The sequence below is a fragment of the Ictalurus furcatus genome, chromosome 3 (assembly GCF_023375685.1).
Source record: "Ictalurus furcatus strain D&B chromosome 3, Billie_1.0, whole genome shotgun sequence".
Lineage (NCBI taxonomy): Eukaryota > Metazoa > Chordata > Actinopteri > Siluriformes > Ictaluridae > Ictalurus > Ictalurus furcatus.
Genome location: NC_071257.1, coordinates 12,652,662 through 12,676,929, shown reverse-complemented (window position 1 = coordinate 12,676,929; position 24,268 = coordinate 12,652,662). Strand labels below are relative to the sequence as shown.

Below are 24,268 nucleotides of genomic sequence, written 5' to 3'. Positions count from 1 at the left end.
ACTCAGTTAAACATCTTGTATGATAGCACTACTTGTGTTGTTCTCCGCTTGATATATCACTTTGCTTGTACTTCCTCATTTTTAAGTCGCTTTGGATAAAAACCGTCTGCTAAATGAATAATTGTAAATGTAAAAGCTTCATTCATTTAAAAGTATTGACACGCAATAATAAATGAATGCAATATGATATCCATTCATCCTTCCATTTCCTGTAGAGCTTATCCTACACAGGGGAGCCTGGAGCCTATCCCAGAGGACTCGGGGCACGAGACAGGAGAGACCCTGGACAGGTTGCCAACCCATCGCAGGGAACAATCGCACACACATTCACAGACCCATTCACACACTACGGACAATTTGTAAATGCCAGTCAGCCTTTGTTTGAAGGCTGGTATGTTTTAGTAACTTCAACAGCCTACTGTATGCACTTCCTCTTGTGTTTGTTTGTGGGTGTATGTGTTTATGGTTGTGAGGGAAATGATCATGCATTAGACCTACTACAGTTGACAAGTATTTTCCACATCCCCCTTGCCCTTTTTTTTTTTTTTTTTACTACTTTAAAGCCTTATCATGTTCAATTTATCTTTCTCTGGGCCTATTAATCCTCATACTCTCCTTTTTCTCCTTCTGGGGCAGTGTATGATTTTCAATGATTTCATATGATTAAAAGACAGGACAAGTGCAAAATGCCTCAACATCACTGATTGTGTAATAATGTGTGAGAAATGTTATGTGTAAGGGTTAGGTTTGTATATGTCTCTGCTTAGACATGGTCTGAACATTCAATAGATTAAGGTTTACCCCAATAAAAAGCCTTGGATTTCTAAAGCAGTTAAATCTAGTTTACAGAAGAAGAAGCTGTCCTTCAGTCAAAGAGGGGCTTCTGAAAAAGACGCAGTCAAAAGGGAAGTTAAAGAGGAAAAAGTATCAAACTAAAGTAAGGAGCAAATTGGCTGAGCCTGGCCCGGCATGAAAACAAACATAAACACACAGGAAAGTAAGAACATATATTTTATTTTATTTAAATGTTACTTGAGATTTGATCCGTTTGATTTTAAGAATGAAGTTGATGGACGTAGATGTAAACTTAAAGATAACCACCACTTCATACTGAGAGAAGCAGAAGTTGAAAAATCCTTCCTTTCTCTAAAGATAAATAAGAGCCCTGGTCCCAACAATGTCTGTGCTAAATTACTGACATCTTGTGCAACGCAATTAAGTTTGATCTTCTATGATATTTTTAATATGTCTCTATATCTACAACATATACCTCACATGTAGAGGCAAGCTGTCATTACCCCGGTTCCTAAAGGCAGTAGTCCTAAGGCTTTTTAGGCTGGTTGCGCTCACTTCTCTTGTAATGAACACTTTTGAAAAGCTTGTAAAGACAGAGCTTGTAAGGGAAACCGAGCAGACACTCGACCCTATGCAATTTGCCTATACTTTAGGGCACACAGAAGAGTTGAAGATGCTATGATCACTCAACTTAACCTTTTGTTTAAACGCCTAGAGGGTACACATGCTAGATTGTTATTTCTTGACATTTCCTTGGCATTTAACACTATCCAACCCCACATTTTAGCCATGAGGCCGACAGAGCAATTTGAATTGAGTAATAATCTGGTAGGTTGGATACTGGACATTCTGACAAACAGGACACAAAGGGTGAAAGTCAATGGCATTTTATCAGAATCCACAGTAAGAATAAGAATAGTACCATATTCAAATTTGTAGATGATACAGTCAGTCCAGCCACAGCCCAGTCATTGATGAGTTTGTCACTTGGTGCGACGAATCTTTCTTGGAGCTAAACATAACAAAGCAAAGGATACGATCATAGATTTTAGAACTTCAATCTATGATACTACGATCATTAAAGACCAGGCTGTGGATTGCGTAGAGAGCTACAGGTATCTTGGGACAGTCATAGACTCCAAATTGACCTTTGAGAAGAACTGTGAGACAGTATGTAAAAAAGGGACATCAGCATCTGTTTTGTCTCAGAAAACTGATAAAGTCATCATATTGATAAAACCATGATGACCCTCTGTTATTGGGCATTTATTGAATCAATCTTCTCATTCTCCCTTTTGTAATGGTTTGGTAATCTGTCTCTGAAAAACAGAAATTCTTTGAAGCAAATTGTCAAGTGGGCTAGTAAGCTTATAGGTGAGTCTCAACTCAGTCTATCAGGTCTTTACTCCACACAGGTGCAGCGTAAGGTGAGCTCTATTATTAAAGACTGTTCCCACCTTTTACATACTGAATTTCAGCCTTTTCCTTCCTGCTGCAGGTTTGTGGCCCTTAGGTGGAGAACAAAACTGTGCTGAATTCTTTTGTACCTGCAGCCTGTACCTGTGCTATCAAAAGCATGATTAGCCATTTGTTTTGTTAATTTTTTATTTTTTTTTTAAAATTACAACACATGAAAAGGTATTTTATTAGTCCATCCATCCATTTTCTGTACCTCTTATCTTACACAGGGTTGCAGCAGATCCTAGAGCCTATCCCAAGGAACTTGGGGCATGAGTCGGGGGACAGCCTGGACAGGGTGCCAACTCATCGCAGGGCACAATCTCACACACATTCACTACGGACTCAATGTGGTATCAAAATCTACTATTTTACTTGGAGCTATTTGCACCGTAACACAGAAAACACAAGACTCCGATCATTTACACATACTTAGACAACCACTGCTATGCTTCCTGAACATGCAGGTTTTATACAGCTGAAAACCTCTGAAAACCTGGGATAATTTCAGAATGAAGGTGGTGATATAAAATGATCTTTATGTTGTTTTTTTTATCCTGTAAGATATAAACATGAAATAATAGAATTTAGTAAAAAAAAATAAAAATAAAAAAAAAAACCTGTCTGATATCAGGATTAGGTTGTACTAATTGTTGTACATAATTGGATCCATGAAGCTTAGCCAGGTAGTCTGTGATTTATTTATTTATTTATTCAGTGGAACAGTGGAAATCACAATCCAACATTATCAAAGTTATCATATTTAATATTGGGTTTCTATAGTTAATGTAGGTTGGTTGGTCACATGAATTAAATGAGTTTAATCCAAACCTCAATAGCTCAAAAACAAGCAGGCCTATAAATATGGCTATAATAAATAGACAAACTATTTCTGTATACATTTACATAATGTTCATGAAATAAATCTATCCTGAGAGCCAACATGGTTTTTTTTTTTTTTTTTTTTTTTTTTTACAGTAACAGGGGCCCTGGCTACAAACTGTTTGAGAATTCCTGATATAAGCAGATTCCTATGCGCAGACACATTTCTTTTTCTTTTTTTTTTGTATAAGTGCAAATAACTGTTTGTTTTAACCTAAAGGTATCTGTGTATACTTCACTCTTATATTTAACAGAAAATTTCAATTAAATATTTTGCCTTGTCCTGAGTTGAAGTAATTATTCCACCACTGCTCGCTCTATGAGAAACCCAGTTTCATATTATTGTGTAAACATCATAGGGTAAATAAATATGATGCATAAGAACAGGATGTAAATTCTTTTGCATGGTGGCAGGTAATCAGATCCAGATCTGAAAGCAGAGAGTGTGACGTCAGTTTGGGTATCTGACTATAAGCGCTCGAGAGCCTGAGATTGATAGTGATAAAACCTGTACAGACATGATCAGAACTAAAGTAAAAAAAAAAAAGGGGGGACAGGTTTAATTTCACAATTCAGGACTTTATTTTAGACTATAGAACTTTTAGAGCTTGGTAGTCAGTTAGCCTGGGGCACCACCTCTTGTTGAAACTTGTCAATCCGGTTTCAAGCTAGATTCCTACTTAGTCAGAGAGACAATAATAGACCACGTCCAAACAGAGACATATAGAAACCTAACTTTTACACATAACATTTCTCACACATTATTACACAATCAGGCCATTTATGATGTTGAGGCATTTTGCACTTGGCCTGTCTTTTAATTGTATGAAATCATTGTAACATACACTGCCGCAGAAGGAGAGAAAGGAGAGTATGAGAATTAAAAGGCCCAGAAAAAGAGACATTGAATATGATACGGCTCTAAAGTACTAAAAAGGGCAAGGAGATGAGGAAAATACACTTCAACAGTAGTAGGTCTAATGCATGTTCATTTCACCCACAACTATAAACACATACACCCACAAACACACACACACACACACACACACACACACACACACACATGCAAGAGGAAGGGCATCATCCATTGCTGAAGTTGATAAAACATACTAGCCCTCAAAAAAAAAAACTATCTTCAATGTAATATATTATTATATTTATACATTTATACATTATACTAAAAACTAAAACGAAAACTTGTGCCGTTGATTGCTTGCTAAATTGCTTTTACTAGAATGGTGAAACTTATAAACTTAAACAAAGACTAGTTTTGATTATCATTTTTTAAAAACTATTATGAGAACGCACACACACACACACACACACACACACACACACACACACACATATATATATTAAATGGGGTTTAACCTGATATGGATGTCATGGAATCTGTTTGTGTGTGTGTGTGTGTGTGTGTGTGTGTGAGTGAAAGAGAGACAGAGAGAGAGAGAGAGAGAGAGAGAGAGAGAGAGAAATAAGTGATTTTACAAAATCGCTGGATAGATCAGTATAATACTTTTTTTCTGACATTATGACCTATAAATTCCTTTGACAAAAGGGAGCATTATGCTTTTTTGAATATATTCATGCTTTCTTCTGAAGCCTGTTTGGGGAATTCCATCCATCCATCTTCTATACAGCTTATCCTTCAGGGTCGTAGGGAACCTGGAGCCTATCCCAGGGAGCATGGGGCACAAGGCAGGGTACACCCTCGACACGGTGCCAATCCATCACAGGGCACAATCACAATCACAAACATGTTCACATTCACACACTCATTCATACACTACGGACACTTTGGACACACCAATCAGCCTAGCCTGCATGTCTTTGGACTGGGGGATGAAACCGGAGTACCCGGAGGAAACCCCCACAGCCATAACATCCAAGGCAGATTATTATTATTCTTATTTTTAAATCAACATCTTTCTTCCTTAGTTAAGAATATATTTTACCATAAGAAATGATCAACTTAAGATCAGGTGCACTCTCAGAAAAAAGGGTATTAATATGTTAGAATATTATAATGGTCTATTACAAATACATGATCTTGCGTGGGAACTAAACAAAACTTGAACGAAACTCGTCTAGGTTTGTGGTCGAACCAGGAGTTGTGCCATATATGGTAAGGAGGAAGTGCGGTGAGTCTCTGGAGTTTCCACGCCCACATTCTGATCTCACCTGACCGCGCTTTACTCGCAGAGTATAACTGGAGACTTGCAGGAAGAGGAGGTTAGTACAGCGGAGTAAGGTGAGGAAAGAAGTTGTTTACTGTTTAAAGAACTGATTATTGCTGGAGGAATATAAGCACTTATTTTGGATTACAAGAGGAGCTAACCTCAAACCTTAATAAAGAGGAAAAAGATTTATTTTGGGAGAGCATCTTGTTCGGGCCTTGGTTTTTTTGAGTGTTATTTGTATTCTCTGTAGCGCTCACATCCAAGATGAAGGATATAATTGTTGTGTGTCTTCTGGCGTTCGTCACTGGCGCTTCTGCAGACTGTAAGTAGTTTTATGACTTGTTTTATGACTTGTTTTATAACTTCTATGTGCGATAAGTTATCTGTTGTTGAGTTTGTAAACTTCGCGTCTACTATAAAGTTGTGAAAAGGTGACGGAAATTGTTTACCCTTATCATATCTTGGCGAAATGGTGTTTTTGTGTTGAGGAATAAACTAGCAGGTAAGGCCTACAGGTAATGGTGGGGGAGGGATGAGTTTCAGTGTCGCTGCACCTGATTTCAATGGCGCTCCTAAAATGGCTGACAGGCTGCCACACCCGTGTGTCTCTCTAGCTCACAGTATCTTTCAACCATAGGCTCGTCCTCTTCCTCAGTGGTCACAAAAGTGTGCCCCCCCCCCCCCCCATCTCTCCTTCATAATTTACATATTGTAATCCTACAGGTGGTAAATGCCGTACCATGAAATGGGGGACCTGTGAAGGAACTGGAGAACCTTGTACGTGCACACTTCCCACTGGAATGGGAACTCCTCCTAATAAGCAAGCAATAAATTGTGGGCAGTGTGAGTACTTGATCTTTTATTTATTTGCACTGTGACTGTATGTCTGAAAAGTCTACAGTGATTTAAAAAAAATATTAAACTTATGTACCATTTTACTGCCTAATGCATGTTGTGTCTCTCACAGTGGTTCCCAAATGCTTCCTCATGAAGGCTGAAATGTACCGTGCAAGGAATAACATGTCCACTAGATCTATTGGTGGGAAGCCAGTTACAACAGCGATTGTGGATAATGATGGGATCTATGACCCAGAGTGTGAGAATGATGGGCGTTTCAAGGCAATCCAGTGTAACAACACCGACACGTGCTGGTGCGTCAACAGTGCCGGAGTCCGCCGAAGTGATAAAGGTGACAAGAACATGAAGTGTGAGCCAGCGGAGACCTAGTGAGTGCCCTGTTATTGCTTTATTGTGGTCTTGCTGTTCTCCAACTTGAATTCTAAAGTGCTTTTAGTATTAGCCACTGTGCAGTTTGCTCGAGTGCTTTATTTATTCATTTTATTTTTCTTTTTAAGTGTTCTGTGTTGATGTATTGATGAATGCTGTCTAAAGACGCATCTTTCTTCCTTTAGTTGGGTCCGCCTTGAGCTGAAACACAAACCTGTTAACACCCTAGACATGGCGTCACTGAAGACGTATGTAGTTTAATTTTAGGCTTTATTTTGTAGACTAGTGTACTTTTGATACATTCTGATGTTTTTGTGTGTCCTACAGTGGGCTTCAAAAAACTCTTTTAGACCGTTATAAACTGGATGGGAAATATGTCACGGATTTTCAGGTAAGGCCTTGGATGTGTAAATCACTTCTTCCAGATGTATTAAACTCTTCAATTAGGTTGAAGGCCTTCATTGTATCCATGACTATGGAATCTTTGTATTTCAGTATGACGCAAATAGCCGTTTTATTGTTGTGGATATCAAGAAGCCCAAAGAAGACCGTACTATAGACCTGCCCAGCATGGCCTACTACTTTGAGAAAGATGTAGGTTCTCTAGACCTCACTTGAAATTCAGGCTTGGTTAAACTGTGCATGATCTTGATCTTTGTCCTTTGTTTACAGGTGAAAGTCCTGCCCCTGTTCTTTGATCAGACTCCACTTTCGGTCGATGTCAACGGTAACCCTGTGGGAATGGAGACCATCCTGGTCTACTATGTAGATGATAAGGCTCCCACTATCACAATGCAGAAGCTGACTGGTGGTGTGATTGCTGTGATTGTGGTGGTTATCTTGATCATGCTCATTGGTCTCCTTATCCTGGTCAGTAAAATGCATTCCTTGTTGAACATAAAACAAATAATATTCATGTAAAGTCTTTGCACTGTACAATTTAACACTTGTGGCTTTTGACAGTTTTTCATCAGGAGACGGGAAAAGGCACGGTACAAGAAGACACCGGTGTGTTCAGACTTATGATTTGTTTCTTGTTCACTTGTGGTTCAAGCCCTTTCCTTTGTTTTAACAACCTTTCTTGTTTTGTTCCCCTCTTGCTTTGCAGGCCAGGGAGATGGAGCCCATGTCATAGGAGCTGCCATGGCTCTACAGCTGTTTTTAGTCTTTAAACTCTGGAGTCCTCTGTGCTCATACCTGCTGTATATTCAAATTTTTGAGTATCTTTTTTTCCTCTCTTCTTTCTGGGGTGTTTTTAAACTACTTAAACAAGTGCCTGTTACATGCTTTTTATTGTCAAAGTTATGTTTAAATGGACAGTCAAGTCTCTACCTCTCAATCAGGATAGAGATTTGTGTGAATATAGCCTAATATGTAGTAGCTTTTAAATATCATTGAGCTGATTTTAATATACATGTACAGTTTGTGAAGTGTCATTGTTTTTAATAAAAATTTTGCCCTAGTCTTCAATTGCTTTTATTTATTTTTTTTTTTAAAGACGGTCCAACTATACTTGTGCAAGGTTTTTTTTTTTTTTTTTTTTTTTTTTTTTTTGTAAAGTTGTGGATTTTTCATACTCCATGTATTAAGGCAGGAGTATGCTTACAAGGTAGTGCTGGGGGGGGGTGGTAAACCTCCACAGCTAATCTGGGGGACGGGTGAAGCTGTTATGCACCTCAACCCCACCATTCTCACTGATTTTAGATTGCATTGTGCTCAGTGAAGGAACCATTGTTGTGATATCTAACAAGTCTCAATCAACTGTACATAAGTTCTATTCTCTCCCCCCCCCCCCCCACGCACAGGTTGCTGTGTTACTTGAGCACAACACCCATTTAAAACCTTTTTTTTTTTCTCTTTTCTCTTCCCCCCCCCCCTCTTGTAATTGGAAACCTTGGTGAGGACGTCCATATCATGCCCACACCTGCATACTGTTTGTGACTTTAACAGCCCTATAAATGCTTTAAATAGGCCCCTACTTGGGAGATTAATTACTATAGAATATCAGTAGTGGTCCTTTTACAATATGACTAGAAACCTGTGTTGACTTACACATAGGTGATATTCCAATTGAGGTGTGTGGGGTTTTTTTTTTTTTTTGTCCCCCCCCCCCCCTTTAAACTTGAGTTGTTTTAAACACATCTTTGTAATTATCTGCAGTCTATGCTTTTACTATTACTACATTCAGCAATGAGTGAAAGTCACAGTACAATACTACATTAAGCAGAGAGAGCAGTTTTGTTCAAAACAGACACACAAACTCTATGAATGATCTTCCTGTTCAGGTAGTTGGGAAGTGTGACTAGGTAGGACACACCTGTTGTCATGGGGAAAGCAGCACATTTAAAGAATGTGGCTTAATTATGCAGCAAAAATTTGTGGCTGTCTGCCTTGCTGAACTCCAGATGAAGGTTATGTCAAACACATGCTTTTTCTGACTTATATACTAGTTTCAGTTCTTTAAACATGGCATTCACTTACTGCAGTGTTTCATGAACAGCCACACAGTTACTTTATTTTTTTTTATATAATACCACTTTCTGTTTCCCTACTAACGATGTATAAGATCACTTGAAAGTTATCCAGGAAAAAAAACACATGAGAGCTGAAGGTTAAGGGTGTGTGATACCAACACTCACTGGAATCAGGTTAGACCAGACCAACGAGGTTCAGTGTGTTACACAAGACTTGTGCCTTAATGCTAAACCAGGCTTCTCCTGCTGCCTTTCAGTATCAGTTGGGTGATATATTTAAGGTGTTTAACTTCCAACAGCAAATTCTCAGATGGTTAACTCACTGGTAAAAATTAACTTGACCTGTAGTCTTAACATGCTTTACTGAACATTCTCTGTAACACTGATAGTCTTTCCATGTATCCTAAAAACAATATACCTACAACCATCTCATGTTAGTGAGCTAACGTCTTTGTAATGTGAATTGCCGTAAGCAAATGTAAACAAACCATGTGCAAATCATGCTCTTCGTATCATTGAATTAACTCTGGCTGCCCAAGCTTTATATAAACACTGACGAGAGAAAGCTTTCAGATATGTTGCTTTAATTCTAAGCTGTTTGTTTGGGCTGCCATTTTAATTCACATTATTTTTTTGCCTTTTTAAGTGATCAAATGTAATGGAACCATCATTTTAAAATGATTCAAGTTTCATTGACTGAAAAAATTGTTGTGGTCTGACACTGTTGTTTTTCTTTTCCACTTCTTTTGTCTGTTCCACAACACAGCCGGCATCGTTGAGTTTCAGGGGCCAGTTCAAACAGGTTTGGGTGGATCACAGTTATACTCATTCCCGAAACCCATAGGTCACTCTCAATGTGTTTCCCTGGTAACTGGGGGAGGTTCAAAGTAATGAGCCAATCAGTTGAGACCTAGACAAAAGTAGGCAGGACACTAGGGTTACAACAATGCTTACCTGTTGAAGGCTAGGTGAAACCTAAGTGGCATATCGGAAATTTCTATTCCTTTATCTCCTCAATCATCTGTCTCAGTTGAAAGTAATCTGATATAACACATTAAAACAATAGTTAAGAATACTTATAACTAATTTTGCTACAGTAAAAAGAGGCACAAATTATGAAGATGAGCGACGAGGCAAGAGGCAACACCTCCACTCCTACTCTGGAATCATAACATTTTAATAACCTTCCATGGAAGTACTTTTTACATACCAGTATGTGAATACATCTACAGAAAAATGACCAGGGTTTCATGACAACTTCCTGTATGTAAACATGTAATGCCTCATTTTAGTCTAGTTTATGTAATAGAAATAAAAAGAAGCTCATTTAACCGGTTGTATAATATATAATAATATTTATTTAACTGTGTATACATAAGGGAACTCAGCAACAGAGTCCCATTTCTACAATAAATAGAATTGAAACATTACAGTCCCTTTATAACTGCATGGCACAAATGGCTTATAAACTCAATGCACAATGTTCACTTCTTGTTGCTCAGGGTTAGTTTCACGTGGTCGAAAGAAAAAAAAAAAACCCAACTTCCTGTAGCTTGAGTCATTCAGAAAGTACTCTTGTGCCTTGCTGCATCAATTTCTACACATTCTTTGTCAATCAAGCAGGTTTTGTTTATAATCCAAGTGAACCACTCTACCTGCTACTACCTGCTAATCCTCAGCATTCAATTGTTTTTAGAATACCAGAACCACCTCCACAGCAAGCTTTAAATCATCCTTTTCCTGTCAGGAACTTGTTTGGTTAAAAAAAAAAATAGGAAGAAAAGTAACCGTTAACCGTTAGTCTACTTCTTTGAAATGCCATTCCTTTTCCTGAACTACAGGGCAACTGTATTTCTGGAATAAACTGGTGTTAGTCATAGAATCCATAAACTGATTCGAATGACAAAAATTGCTGGGCAACATTTACATAGTTTTCTTTGAAATATGATATAATATTTAGTCCTGTCGTTCATTTGTGCAATGGCTAGTTCATTTAATCTAGAACATCTGCAGATTTGTTGTACCTAATCATTTTAGGACATACAAAATTGCATGAGAAATACCTTTGAACATTTTACATGAGCCATGAAAGGTAAAGGGCATCTATTGTTCTTCATACATTCATATCAACAAAGGAAAGTCACAGCAAAATACAAATCAGGTTCAAGTTCCTCTTCCCTAGAGCAGCTGCAATCTATTTTGTATACGAGCCCATTCCTAGTTTAAAGATTATCAAGTCTGTACCAGTATAAGGCACATCAGAGTAGTGTTGGGGCTTTGCTAGGTCTGCCACCGCCTGCAAGAGGGGATTTAGAGGCGTGTTGCTCCCCAGACTGACTTTGGGCCAGCAGCAGAGCTGGGGCAGAGAGATGGTGTGCTGCTGACTTCTGTTGATGGGTGCTGTTAATGTAGCTGGCCATAAGGAGCGTCAGCTCTCGGATCTGAATGGAAACAGAAAGCACACAAATACAGACCTCAGAACGCATACATGCTTGTTTGTTCAGGTCTACGAACCTCACATAAAGTTCAATTATTAGATCAGGATAATGCCTTTGCAAATATAAGTTTTGGTTCAGTTTTCAATCTATGACAATATAATTCTACCGCTGGTATTGCCTCTACCTTAAAAGCACCCATAGCGAACAGATGCTTCTCACTGGATGTTTTTCTGGCTGTGTTGCTTCCGGAGCTCTGAGTCACCACCAGCATGAAGTCCTGACTACAACCTCCAAATGTTATAATGTTCTTATGGGAGAAGGACACTAGAAGTTTCTAAACAGTTGAGGGAACAGGAATGGCTCAGAAAGGTAAGCATTATTTCAGGTATTAGAAAATCAACAGGAAGTGTAAGTGTGAGACTGCAGATATCTTCTCACCATGGACGTAAAGTCCAACACGCTCAATCCATTCTCATGCGCAGCTACCCACACACGTGTGCTTTGCAGTGAAGAGGGTGACTGGGGCTACAGGAAAAGAGAAATGGAAAGAGATATAACAGAATCGTCTTTCCTTTCTTACATATACATCACAGAGCTCATAGATAATACAAAAATATCATTTAAAACGATGTACAGTTGCAATCAAAATGATTCAACCCCCTTTGCAAATCATTTTTTATTGATTTATTATTATTTATTTCCGCTGTTTGCAATGAACAAATCAAACAAAAGCATCTGAAATAGTTCAACACAACGAATGTTTCAAGTAGATTCCCAAAATTCAACTGAAAATGCAACTTATAATGACTTCTCCAGTCTCAAAATTATTCAACCCCTTCATGGCAAGCATCTTTAGTACTTAGTAGAACACCCATTTGCTGTTATTTTGACGTTTTCTCCTAAGATTTCCTGATACTTCACTGAATCCATCTTTCCTTCCACACGATACAGGTGTGCAGTGCCAGAGGATGCAAAGCAGCCCCAGAGCATCACTGAGCCACCATCATGCTTGACTGTGAGTGTTGAGTGTTGTTTCCTCATTCTTCTTCCTCCAGACATACCGCTAATCCATCGTGCTGAAAAGTTCCAGTTTTGTTTCATCTCTCCAAAGAACAGAATCCCAAAACTTCTGTGGCTTATTTATATGATTTTGAGTTGATTTTTCTTGAGCTTTTGGGTCAGTAGTAGAGTACGTCTTGGAGTTCTGGCATGGCAACCTTCTGCATTTAGTACGCGCCTTACTGTGCTCATTGAAACCTCAGTGCCTGTTGCCACCAAGTCTTGCTGCAGGTCTTTTGCAGTCACTCGAGGGTTTTTCACAACCTGCCTTCTCAGAAATCTGGTTGCATTGATAGCTTACTTTTTCTGTCCCATGCAGGTATTTCAAAAATTTTCTGCCCCTAGCCAGTTCAGGTATTTCATGTGTTCCAGCTCAAACACACCTGGTGCAACTAATAAAGCCACTGATTAGTTGTATCAGGTGTGCTTGAGACAACTCCTGTTTTGTATATTTGTGCTGTTGTGAGGGATTCTAATCAGGGGGTTGAATAATTTTGAAACTGGAAAAGTCATTATAAAAATTGCATTTTCAGGTGAATTTGGAGAAACCACTTAAAGCATTCGTTGTATTTCAATTGCTTTTGTTTGATTTATTCTTTGCAAACAGCTGAAAGTCTGTAAATTTTGACATTAAACCAGATTTGCAATGGGGGTTGAATCATTTTGACTGCAACTGTAGGTGTGTGAAAAGTGAGTGTGTGCCAGTATTCAAAGCACAGCAGAAAAATGACCCAGATTTGCATTTTGCTGTGACTTCCTACTTTAGTTTGCTGCTGGTATGAATTCCTTTGACATACACTTTATGGCCAAAAATTTTTGGACACCTGACCATCACACTCATAACTGCTTGTTGAACATCCCATTACAGGCATTTTGCTATTATAATAAGCTCCACTCTTTTGGGAAGGCTTTCCACTAGATTTTGCAGCATGGCTATGAGAATTTGTGCTCATTCAGCCACATTAGTGAAGTCGGGCACTGATGTCAGGTGAGGAGGCCTGGCAGAAGTTGGTGTTCCAATTTATCAGAGAGGTGTTCAGTGGGGTTGAGGTGAGGACTTCTACACCAATCTTGGCAAACCATGTCTTCATGGAGCTCGCTTTGTGCACAGGGACATCGTCATGCTGGAACAGGTTTGGGCCCCTTTAGAGCATACAAAGACATCCTGTACAACTGTACGCTTCCAACTTTGTGGCAACTGTTTGGGGAAGAGCTACATACAGGTGTGAAGGTCAGGTGTTCACAAAAATTTGGCCATATAGTGACAGTCCACATTTTTACTCTACAAGATGAATACATAATTCATGTTCCATATTTATGATGAATTGCAGTAATTTCACATTGATCGGACTCATGTAGACATTCTAATGCTGAAGGTAGTCTGTCATTTTACTGAGGGTCAGTGATGACAATGTAGAAATGTAGTTTTAAAAAAAATCACTACACTAATGTCTAATGAAGTAAAAAAAAAAAAAAAAAAGCATGCATTTGCACCTCAGCTTCAAACAGCTTGGCTCCAAAAAGGGGCCACTTGCGGGCCACAGTCAGATAGATCCGCACACACTCAGAGGTGCAGCGCCCCCTCAGTGATGCCCATCGAGCCGAGATTCTCTCACTTAACTGCCTGGTAAGATAAGGTGAAGGAAATGGATACCAATGTGAGTGTAAAAAAGACATTTATTTAAATACATTTACTTATGAACGAAAATACTTAAAAATGTGCCCATATTAGTCTTGAACATCTTAAAAGCATCCAAATCTGTGATTTTTTTATGAGGTTCATTTTGGTCCAGTGGCCACACAACATGCAGATTTGGTCAAGAATCCTCTTTGAAACAATGCCTATTAATAAAGTTGACATACTTGAACAAAACCAAAAAGGAAAATGAGCTTTTTCAATCATTTCTTTAACAGAAATATCAATAGATGTGATCTTCTGTGGAAAAAGTAAGTACACCCTTGGCCTCAGAAGCTAGTATTGCCCCCATTATAGCAGAAATAACTTCTTGTAGGTGTTTTGCATAATTGTCCACCAGTCTCTGACAGCGTCTTGCTCTAATTTCTGACCACTTTTCCATGCAATATTCTTTCAGCTGCAAGTTGTTTAAGGGTTTTCTAGCATTTACTGACTGTTACAAATCCCCCACAACATTTCAATGGGCTTCAAATCCAGGCTTTGACTAGGTCATTTCATCAGCCTCCATTTCTTCTTTTTGAGCCATTCATTGGTGGATTTGCTAGTGTGCTTAGGATCATTATCTTGTTGAAAGGTCCACTTTCGGTTCAACTTCAACTTCAACTTTCGGACAGAGGGCCTCACAATTATCTTTAAGCACTCTTTGACATGATGCAGAATTCATAATAGAATCAATAGATGCAAGCTGTCCAGTCCCTGAGGCAGCGAAGCAACCCCAAACCATAACTTTTCCACCACCGTGCTTCACAGTTGGTATGAGGTGCTTTTCCTGAAAAGCTGTCTCTGGTCACTGCCAAAGACGGTTTGAAAACTGCACCATTTATGTATTATTTTCCTTACAGTGGAATGTGGTATTTCAAATAATTTGGAGATTTTTTTAAATGCCAGGCTCATAGGCATCCACAACCTTTTTTCTGAAGGCCTTACAGAACGCTTTAGATCTTGGCATAATGACACCACACACCTCAATAACAAAGGGAACACCAGACACTAGATATGAGAGGGGTATAAATAACTCCATAATCAGGTTCTAATCACTGGCACCCAATCTTCAACACCTGATTCTAATTTTATGGATTTGAATGTGTGATAAATGTAGGGGTGTACTTACTTTTTCCATGTGACTGATCTGTTTACTTTTTCTTAATTTAAAATGTGAAAATTACTAGAAAATGTAAATTTTATGTGTCATTTGATAGAGTGTATCAACTTTATTAATAGGCACTGTTTCAAAGAGGATCAAATGTTGGCTTGTCCAAATATGTCAAAAAAACAAAAACACTTTCCATTGGTTTACTTATTTTGTCACATGACTGTACACACACACACACACACACACACACACACACACACTCTTCACCAAGATGTCTCCCCCTTTGATGCTTGTAATGGTCCTAATCTTGAGTAATGCTTGCCTAAGCCATATGCTCATTACACAATTGTTATAGAGCCAATGCATTTGAATTTAAAAGGTCTCCACAAGTCTGAGCAAACTAGCAAGGAAAGGGTAAACTAAAAAACCTAAAGTTAAACTAGCCAGAGCATACTACTTTCTGTAATTATGTACTGTAGGTTCTGGGTGAGTGATGTAAGCAGACTAGGAGTCTCAGGCAGAGGGATGACAATCAAACATGTTCATTAGACTATTAAGTCACAACCAGACCATTCTGATTAGTCTCACCAGCTGATATCTGAACCATGTTTTATCATATTTCAAACATTTTTGCTGGATGTTTAGCATCAAGTTTGGAATTATACAGTATATAGCTTTTTAATATCATTTTCATATTTCACACTAAAGCCACTAAGCTAGCTATCCCTTAATATTTTGTATTCTCTATGGTTTTTGGGAGCCAGCACTCTGAAGTGGTTAAATGTGTTTACCTCAGCTGCTCCTCTGAGCAGGTTCGTCTGTAGTGCTTGGGGTAGAAGCGCTCCAGAACCTGCTTTAGAGTTTGTGTAGATTTGGCCTGTCCAGAGGCAGAGCTGGCTGCACTTGGGAACGGACGCTCAAAGTCTCCAAACTCCACCTGAAAGGGACTTAAAAGACTTAAGCAAACATACAATTAGAGGGATAACTGACTGTTTACTTGGAGTCTAAACAGGGTTGGGAAGGATTTTAGCAAACTGGAGAATATCCTAAATATCCACTTCTCCATGGTGCAATAGAGGGAACACTTTCAGCTACAGACTCGAGGAATCACTGTTGGAGACCTCTGTCAAATGCTATGTAGTGGCCCTCAGTATTGTGTATATGTAAATGTGTTTATTTTGTCTAAGTATGTAACTATGGAATTTTTGTATAACCAATCAGTGTCTGTGTTTTATGCTACAGTTCTACCAAAATTTCCCCTTAGAGATTGCTGAAGTCCACATATCTATACACATATATCCAAGCTTTTGGACAGCTTAATCTGAAACACACCTGAGCCAGCAGAGCAGACATCTCTATGGCAAGCTCTTTGTTTACAGGGAAATGACCTGCTGCAATCTCCTCGTTAGTCTGATAGGCCAAGAGCAGGCGCTCTCTCTCAGTCTCTCCTCTCAGCTGCTGAGAGAAGTACAGCCTGGAAAGAAAATGAAAATGGGAGATGGACAAATAGTGACAGGATGGAGAGTGATACAGATAGTCATGGATGATGACGTCATGTTCTACTGATATCTCTTTGAGCTGTGGGTTTCACCTACCTGTTTTTGTACGTGAGTTTCACAGTCCTGGTGTTCTCAGATTTGCCCGTGTGTAACTCCTTATAGGCCTGCTCCCATTTAGCTATAATGTCACAAATCTGTAGAAGGGGACACAAAACTGTAAGGTAACGGAAAGAATCTGATATTAATTTGCCTCATTCTAAGTGTTTCGATCCTTTCCGTTTTGTGGACCTGTTCAGACAAGGCATTAACATCCATTTTGTATCTGGTTACAAGCGGTCTACTTAAAGTACAGGTGTGATCAGGGTCAAAACGTGTCAGTCAAACCACTTAGAAAGGTAATCAGAACTAAAAACCTTTCTCAATTAAAAGCATTACTTATTTATTAGTACTATCAGACTAGTATGATTAGGTGTTTGAATAAACAACTAGGCAAGTAAAATAATAGGAAAGTAATCATAAATTTATCCACAGTATTATACAAATATCCACATTAAAAAATTTTTTTTCAGTATTTTGAACAGTTACGCTAAAGCCAGTAAAGCCCAAACTACAAATTCTGTCTACATAGGGCATAATTCAGGATTTACAGAAAGATGAAAGAAAATAGCTGATTATAACTTAAATAACAAAATTTAGATGCCTTTAAAAACAACTCTTATACATTCTTTTTTTTTTTTTTTTAAGTTATTGAGTAAGTTTGTAGTGAAACTGTAAGTGAAACTAAGTAAAATTACTACCTGATTCTGTCAACAATGCAATGCAGTACAACAAAATTTATCATGGAATTCAGTCATTGGAGACCCATTTGAAATGGCACAAAAATGCCAGACATAAATGACTATCTGGTTCACCCAATCTAGATGTTAAAACCAGGTCGGAACGAGGCCTATAAGTGAATTGGTAAGACCATCTGACCATAAGACTGCCCTGTAGACAGTGTTCTAGGTTTTGGCCGGTGGGATCATCTGAATAGAGACTAAAACCGGACTGGCCCGTCTTCCTCATGCCCGTGTCCTGATTTAGATGGTTCTGGAACTCTTCCACTGTGGTGGAGGCATCGAAACCAACAACCTACCAATCAAACACATTTAATACAATTAGACAAGGTTAAAATCTTGTATTTTTTCACCATTTATTATTTTATTTCCCGTCTTGTAGACCTGATAGGTGTTGTTGAGAAAGTGCACAGGCACACTGAATGGCAGCGAGTGGTGGTATGGGTTCCTCAGTAAGATGGACAGTATCTCCATTCGTGAGGGCCGGGCCTGGCGCTCACCCTTCTGCTGAGTTCTCTCCATAGAACGCTGGCAGTAGATGGCATACTTCCCCACCTCTGTCCTACAGTGATATAGGTAAGCACTCAGATTTTGGCCTCAATCTGCACACATCAGAAGTCTTTGGAATACATGTGTACACACCTGGGGTCAGCGTGCTTTTTGAGATGGACATGGAGAAGCCAGAGAATGGGATGCTGCGGCAGGAAGAGTCCCACACACAATGCCAGAAACTGCCAACCCTGTGTAAACAAACCTGCACATGACAACGAGACCAACCTGTAACTTGCACAGAGAGCCAAAACAAAACACTCCGCCTAGTGGCCGGACTTTAGTTGAACGCTCTCCATGGTTATGTGTAGCACCTGTAAACAAAGCACCTGTCTCCTCCCAGCTGAGTCAACACCATGACCTCAGTTTTGGAACTCTGATCTCCTATGAGTCATCAAAAACAAGCTATCACAACCTTTTCTGCTATTTAAACAGAAAAATAAGTTATTAACATAAATAATAAATATAACAAATAAATATATATTTTTAAATGAAATAAAAATATAAATAAAAACTGCCTGAAAGTGTTTATTCGTATTGATATGTCTATCATAACTGTGCTAGCTTTGACAAGAATAATGCTCATTTGGTTTGAAGCAATAAACTCACACCAGTTAAAATGGTATGTTTCCACTTGAATACATTGTCCAACTGAACGGTTGTCCTGACAAAACCTCTATGCCTTTTATGTGTGTTATAATCCAGTCAATTCTAAATTAAAATGACCTTCAAGTATGTTATAAGGAAGTGTTTGGTATGGAACAACAGATATTTTTGGGGGGCTCCAACAGAAAAGACAGTAATGCTTACTTAAATTATAAGGTGCCTGATTTGATCAGAAGCTGATGAGAAATTTCAGATAAAAAAAAACACAGCAAAATGTGAATATGTGGCAGGATGTTCTGTCGGTACTGATAGCTATGCATCAGACTTTATCAGGCTATGATTACCAGATGAGATAGTCAGAAAAAATGCTCTGCGGCTCTGCCAATGTAGTTTTCACACTTAAGTCCTCTTTAAAAGAAACAAACTCAGGGCATTTTCTCCCTGGGGTCGGTTCATTTAGATATATATGAACATCTGAAAAGCGTGTTTGTTTTACTAACAGGAATCGCAGTTCAACTTGGACTAAAGTTAAAAGTCAAATGATGAGCTAAATTTCCCCTTTGACATTTATTCTGACAAACATATTTCTAAACAACTTTCAAAAACTCATAAAAACACAGATTTACAAGGTGTTCAGTGAGCATCTCTAGGAGATGGGCTTTAATCACTCCATGAAACATATAAATGAGATAAATTAAAATAACTACAGCTATCCATCTGGATGGATGACCGCTATGAGCGGAACCTTGGAACATAAACAGGCGCATGCTGACCAATGAGAGGACAGTTTACTCACATGTGACTTGCATAAACGCATTTTGGTTCGTTTTGAAACGTTGCCTTGTGAAAGCGAACCGAGCCAAGGAGAAAATGCAACATTGTAACAATTTAAGTACCCGTTTCAGAACAAAGCACAGATCTACAGGTCTGAAAACGCCCTTAAACCCCTTGAAGTTGGCCAAGAGGTGATCCAAGTTAAAAAGGACCCAGTTTTCTTTATGTTCACACTGTCTCCGTTCCTGAAAGAGAACTCAGATTTAGCAGTAATGGGGACTCAGACCTCTGTGTTCATACTGTCGCTTTTTGTGTCCTAGTCCACTTGCAGTACTGTGCATTGTGGGTACAACAATATTATGCAAGATGGCTGACCCTAAACATGTGCTGATTTTCCTGTATTTGTGCTAACACTCTAAGAAATGAAAGAAATCAAAGCAAAACACAACAAATAAATGCAGAGGTTAAGGACAAGAAAAATATGGAGAGAAAAACCCCTGCTGCAGCAGCATTGTTTATCTCTGGGACTTCACCTTTTGATGCTGACTTCAGTGATGATGACAACAGTTGAGCTTTCTCCTCAGGTTTTCTCACTCATATCACATGGTTTGAGATCATACCTTTGGGCTAAACATGTTATGATTTGTACAGAGGCCTGTATGAGAATTCACGATTGCAAAAATCAAGCAAGCCTGGAGCAATTTGTGTTCATAATGCACATCGTTAGCAAATTGTACCTTAAGCTGAAAGCAAACCGTACTCAGACCACTGCTCAAGATGGTATCGGTTCGGTTCACTTTAAAAGGGTCTGAGATCATTTTGGAGTGTACACACATGGGCCAAAAATCCAGCAAACCATGCCAGAACCCTGAAAAAGATCAATGTGAAAACACCCTCTGGCTCAGAATGTAGTCCCTCTGACTACATTACACAGTGTGGACAAACTAGACGAAAGACCAGTATAGTAGGGGAAACCATTCAGGAATCCAGTGTGATTTTGTTTGGGCTTATTGGAATTGAAAAGAAATATAGCTGAGAAAGAAGCTAAAGCAGCTCTTGAGAAAGGAATGGAAAGATGCCATTGTGCCATTTAACAAAATGCTGGAAAGCTTGGTGGTAGACTATGGTAATGAACAGTGGCAAAAAAATGTGAAAGAGTGGGAAGCTCTACTGCATGCTACTGGACTGTTAGGAAAAAGGTCAATTCGTCCTTCTGGGGAAATCCTTAACTACGTAAAGAAACCTTGAAAAACACGTTCTCTAACCATGTACAAGGTATAATATGTAGTATACAGTGTTTGTGTATTCAAACACAGCCTAGATACATACATGCATTTTCTATACCGCTTATCCTACAGGCAGCTTGGGGCAAAAGGCAGGGTACAGCATGGACGGGGTACAATCACATACACATACCCATTCATACACTACAGACATGTTAGACATGCCAATCAACCTACCATGCATGTCTTTAGACTGAGGGAGGAAACCGGAGTACCTGGAGCACGGGGAGAACATGCAAACAGGGCAGCAGTGGTTATCGAACTCCCAACCCGGGAGGTGTGAGGCGAACATCATAACCACTAAGCCACCATACGCCCACAGCCTAGATATTCATCTTCAAATAAGGGCTGGTTATTAGCTTGGATAAACCCAGACACACCTTTTGAAAACTGAGTGTGTTGATGCTGTTAATTAAATATAATATGAGCAGACATAATGTGTAGGCGGTTTAAACTGTATATTTCATTCTAAATGCCAAAGACCTCAATTGGTCTGATTTTGGCCTTCAGAGATGATACATATCTGTATTTCAAAACAATGCTCACAATTAGTTGCCCTATAATAATATAATCCACCTTAATATAACCTGACCAATTGTTTATAACATGTCTAATAATAACAACCGATGAGCTCTTGGCTCTGACAAAAATGGTTTGGTTACATTTTGTTAGTGTTAAGAGGTATTTCATTTCATCAAAGAAATAAAATCAAGTAAATTTCAGTACTGTGGCTGCATCTGAAAGGTTCCACAGTGTTCCCTAAACACTGCTCTCCATTTTAAAATGTACACTGGTTATAGAAGTGCTCCCTCACCTGCAGTGGGCCTGGCTGTTCATGAGGCTGCCTCCTGCGTGTTTGTTTGATGAGCTGGCAGTAGATCTCGTTCTGCAGCTCGGAGTGTGCGAGACACACCTGCAGTGCACACTGTGCCAGTGTCACATGATAGTCTATGGCTGGAGTGTCGATGACTACATTAATAAAGAGCTGGCATGTCTGCAGTACAGGGATGGTGTGGGTATAACATGTTAGCGAAGATAATCTAATATGAACAAAACATACAGCATGATCAGCAGGGTTATGACCTTAAAAAGTTTGATGGCTTCAGTCTGTAAGGCCTGTGAGGGCAGAGTGGTGAGAGGGGTGGACAGGGCTTCCTTGCTGAAGCACAACATGGGATGCCTCCACACTTGAGAGTCTGAGGAAGAGAATGAAACCTGAGCAAAATTGAAAACATTTATACGGACATAGCTGCAAAAAAAAAAGGAAAAAAAAGAAAGATTTTTGCAACGAAAGTGAAGAACCAGTTAACCAGTTATGTAGGACAATATAATCCAAGAAACTCGTACCCGAGTCCCCGTCCACACTGAGCAATTTGCCAACCAGCTGCTCAAACTCAGTTCCCACCTGCCCCACGTTGGTGCCTGCTGCCACAGACAGGTGGTACAGCCACGCTGCCTACGAAACATTGCTAGTTAGAATATTTAGACAAGCCTCTCTTTGCAATGAAAACAATGCCAAGTGCACACCTTCCCCACACCCACAGCTTCCACTGAAAGTACTAAGCTTACAGTGGAGCTCATTTCCAGGACATTACAACTGTAAACAGAAACGTGAAACTAAAAAATTATGACGAACTATTACATGGCAATATTGTGAATGACAGATTATATAAAGTATATTTAAAACTGATATGATTCCAGGCCAATAATAACTATTAAAAAGGACATACTGCACCTTTAAACAAACTGTTGTTCAAGGTCATAGCAATGATAATATGACACACACACACACACACACACACATTATACATACACATATATATATATATATATATATATATATATATATATATATATATATATATATATATATATATATACACATACATACACACACACATACATATATACATATATACACATATATATATATATAAAAAAAATACACATACACATACGGACACTGCATGTTTCAGGCTGTTAACACCATACTTCCCAAAAGTGTTGATATTAGTAACTGAAAATAAACTGGAGATTCTGCCTTCCATTTATAACATTGTCTACTATTCTTCTAGGGTTTTTTAAAATCATTAATCTGATTTCATCATGTGTTTTAGTAGTTGACTCATCAGCTTAATACCCGTTTATAAGTCAGTATAATAATAGTGTCAATTGTCACAAACAAGACCGTTGTGGCAAAACAACTAAAACTGGCAGAGCGGGTTAGGTGATATTTACTCCTGCGCTTACTTTCTCGTGAGGGGAATCTATGTGAAGGTAAGTGGGGCTCTGGTTCAGGGTCTGGATGGAGATGGTGGATTGAGTGGACTGTCCACTCTTATTGTCCTCATCAGAGTTCCATTCTTCTACGTGTGCCTCTGCCAACCTGATCTGACCCAGTGGGAACTGAGGGAAGGAAGCATGACATGTATGAGCACACACACACACAAACACACACACACATGCATATCAGTACACTGATGGTGTTATGTGGGGACTGAATGCAGACTATACCTTGTCCTCTTGGCATCTGAAGTAGTACAAAGTCTTTCCAATAAGTGTGCACCACACACGCTTAGAATACTCATGCTTCATCTGAAAAAGTCAAACATGTACAGAGGTGCCAACATCGATAACAAGGAAAGCCTAGCAGGCAGACAGAAACCAGAGTTCTACTAAAAATCCCTAGAGTATGTCATCAAATCCATGCTTAGAGAAAAACAAAACCCCAACATGTATCAGTTGAACTGATGTTTAACTGGAATCTGCAGATGTGTTTGGCTCTAAAAGCAACCAGCTGAGAGTTTACACTTATTTTATACAATTATTACAGCGTTTCCGGTCTGCAGTTTAATCTATGGCCATACACTGTTTTAAAGATACTTACATATTGTACCATTATATGGCAACATTACACACTGTTTATTTTTATTGATTACTAGATAGAACGCTGGGTGATGATCTAGTCATTAAAACAGAAATAACACAAACACTCAGCTAGCATTATCCTTATACTTCATCAGTGTGATCAGTGAAACTCAGGCTGTAAAAAGAAAAAAATCCTTAGAATGTATATGGAATCTGTGTAATTTCAGCACTGCCCTACCCTCTTTACTGTGCATGCTAATTATGCAGAGTATTAAGTGTGAGATGCAACACAAAGCTAGACATCTTAGATGGTATGGTATATACTGGTATATAAATTACTGTGCGGAAAACATTATGTTTTTGTATTTCTATGCCATGTATTGTACTGTTCACTTTGTATTTACATAAAGGAATCTTTATGTTAGCAGACATCTCATTTCATTCCTGAGTATCTGAGTATATAGCATGGATTTCAAATCTGTATTACATACAAGACCTTAAAGTGCTTTTTTTTTATCAAGTTGAAGAAAAAGACATGAGTCTAATCC

At 38.8% G+C, this 24,268-nt stretch overlaps 2 protein-coding genes across 4 annotated transcripts in view; one reads left to right on the top strand and one right to left on the bottom strand.

Annotated features, from left to right (window-relative positions):
• The first annotated feature begins 5,364 nt into the window (after nucleotides 1–5,364).
• Nucleotides 5,365–8,015, top strand: epcam (epithelial cell adhesion molecule). The gene is made up of 10 exons (XM_053619991.1): nucleotides 5,365–5,389; nucleotides 5,569–5,640; nucleotides 6,042–6,161; nucleotides 6,286–6,544; nucleotides 6,731–6,793; nucleotides 6,873–6,936; nucleotides 7,041–7,139; nucleotides 7,218–7,415; nucleotides 7,509–7,553; nucleotides 7,654–8,015. Exons 2-10 carry the CDS (start codon nucleotides 5,583–5,585, stop codon nucleotides 7,678–7,680), a joined length of 933 nt encoding a protein of 310 aa, XP_053475966.1. The 5' UTR covers nucleotides 5,365–5,389; nucleotides 5,569–5,582; the 3' UTR covers nucleotides 7,681–8,015.
• A 2,093-nt stretch (nucleotides 8,016–10,108) lies between these two features.
• The window catches only part of plekhh2 (pleckstrin homology domain containing, family H (with MyTH4 domain) member 2), a 46,552-nt gene continuing 32,392 nt past the window's right edge, over nucleotides 10,109–24,268 (bottom strand). For 2 of the 3 annotated variants that reach the window (XM_053620806.1, XM_053620807.1), the window contains exons 16-30: nucleotides 23,367–23,447; nucleotides 23,103–23,258; nucleotides 22,200–22,308; nucleotides 21,936–22,048; nucleotides 21,667–21,846; nucleotides 18,283–18,380; nucleotides 18,025–18,202; nucleotides 17,780–17,935; nucleotides 16,901–16,998; nucleotides 16,638–16,779; nucleotides 16,097–16,242; nucleotides 14,011–14,140; nucleotides 11,896–11,982; nucleotides 11,642–11,791; nucleotides 10,110–11,460 (exon numbers count right to left, since the gene is read on the bottom strand). In XM_053620806.1, the coding sequence (XP_053476781.1) occupies nucleotides 11,278–11,460; nucleotides 11,642–11,791; nucleotides 11,896–11,982; nucleotides 14,011–14,140; nucleotides 16,097–16,242; nucleotides 16,638–16,779; nucleotides 16,901–16,998; nucleotides 17,780–17,935; nucleotides 18,025–18,202; nucleotides 18,283–18,380; nucleotides 21,667–21,846; nucleotides 21,936–22,048; nucleotides 22,200–22,308; nucleotides 23,103–23,258; nucleotides 23,367–23,447 (2,007 nt within the window). In that variant the 3' untranslated portion in view covers nucleotides 10,110–11,277. Of the gene's footprint in view, nucleotides 11,461–11,641; nucleotides 11,792–11,895; nucleotides 11,983–14,010; nucleotides 14,141–16,096; nucleotides 16,243–16,637; nucleotides 16,780–16,900; nucleotides 16,999–17,779; nucleotides 17,936–18,024; nucleotides 18,203–18,282; nucleotides 18,381–21,666; nucleotides 21,847–21,935; nucleotides 22,049–22,199; nucleotides 22,309–23,102; nucleotides 23,259–23,366; nucleotides 23,448–24,268 lie in introns of all 3 variants that reach the window. The other variant, XM_053620808.1, reaches the window with a different exon arrangement.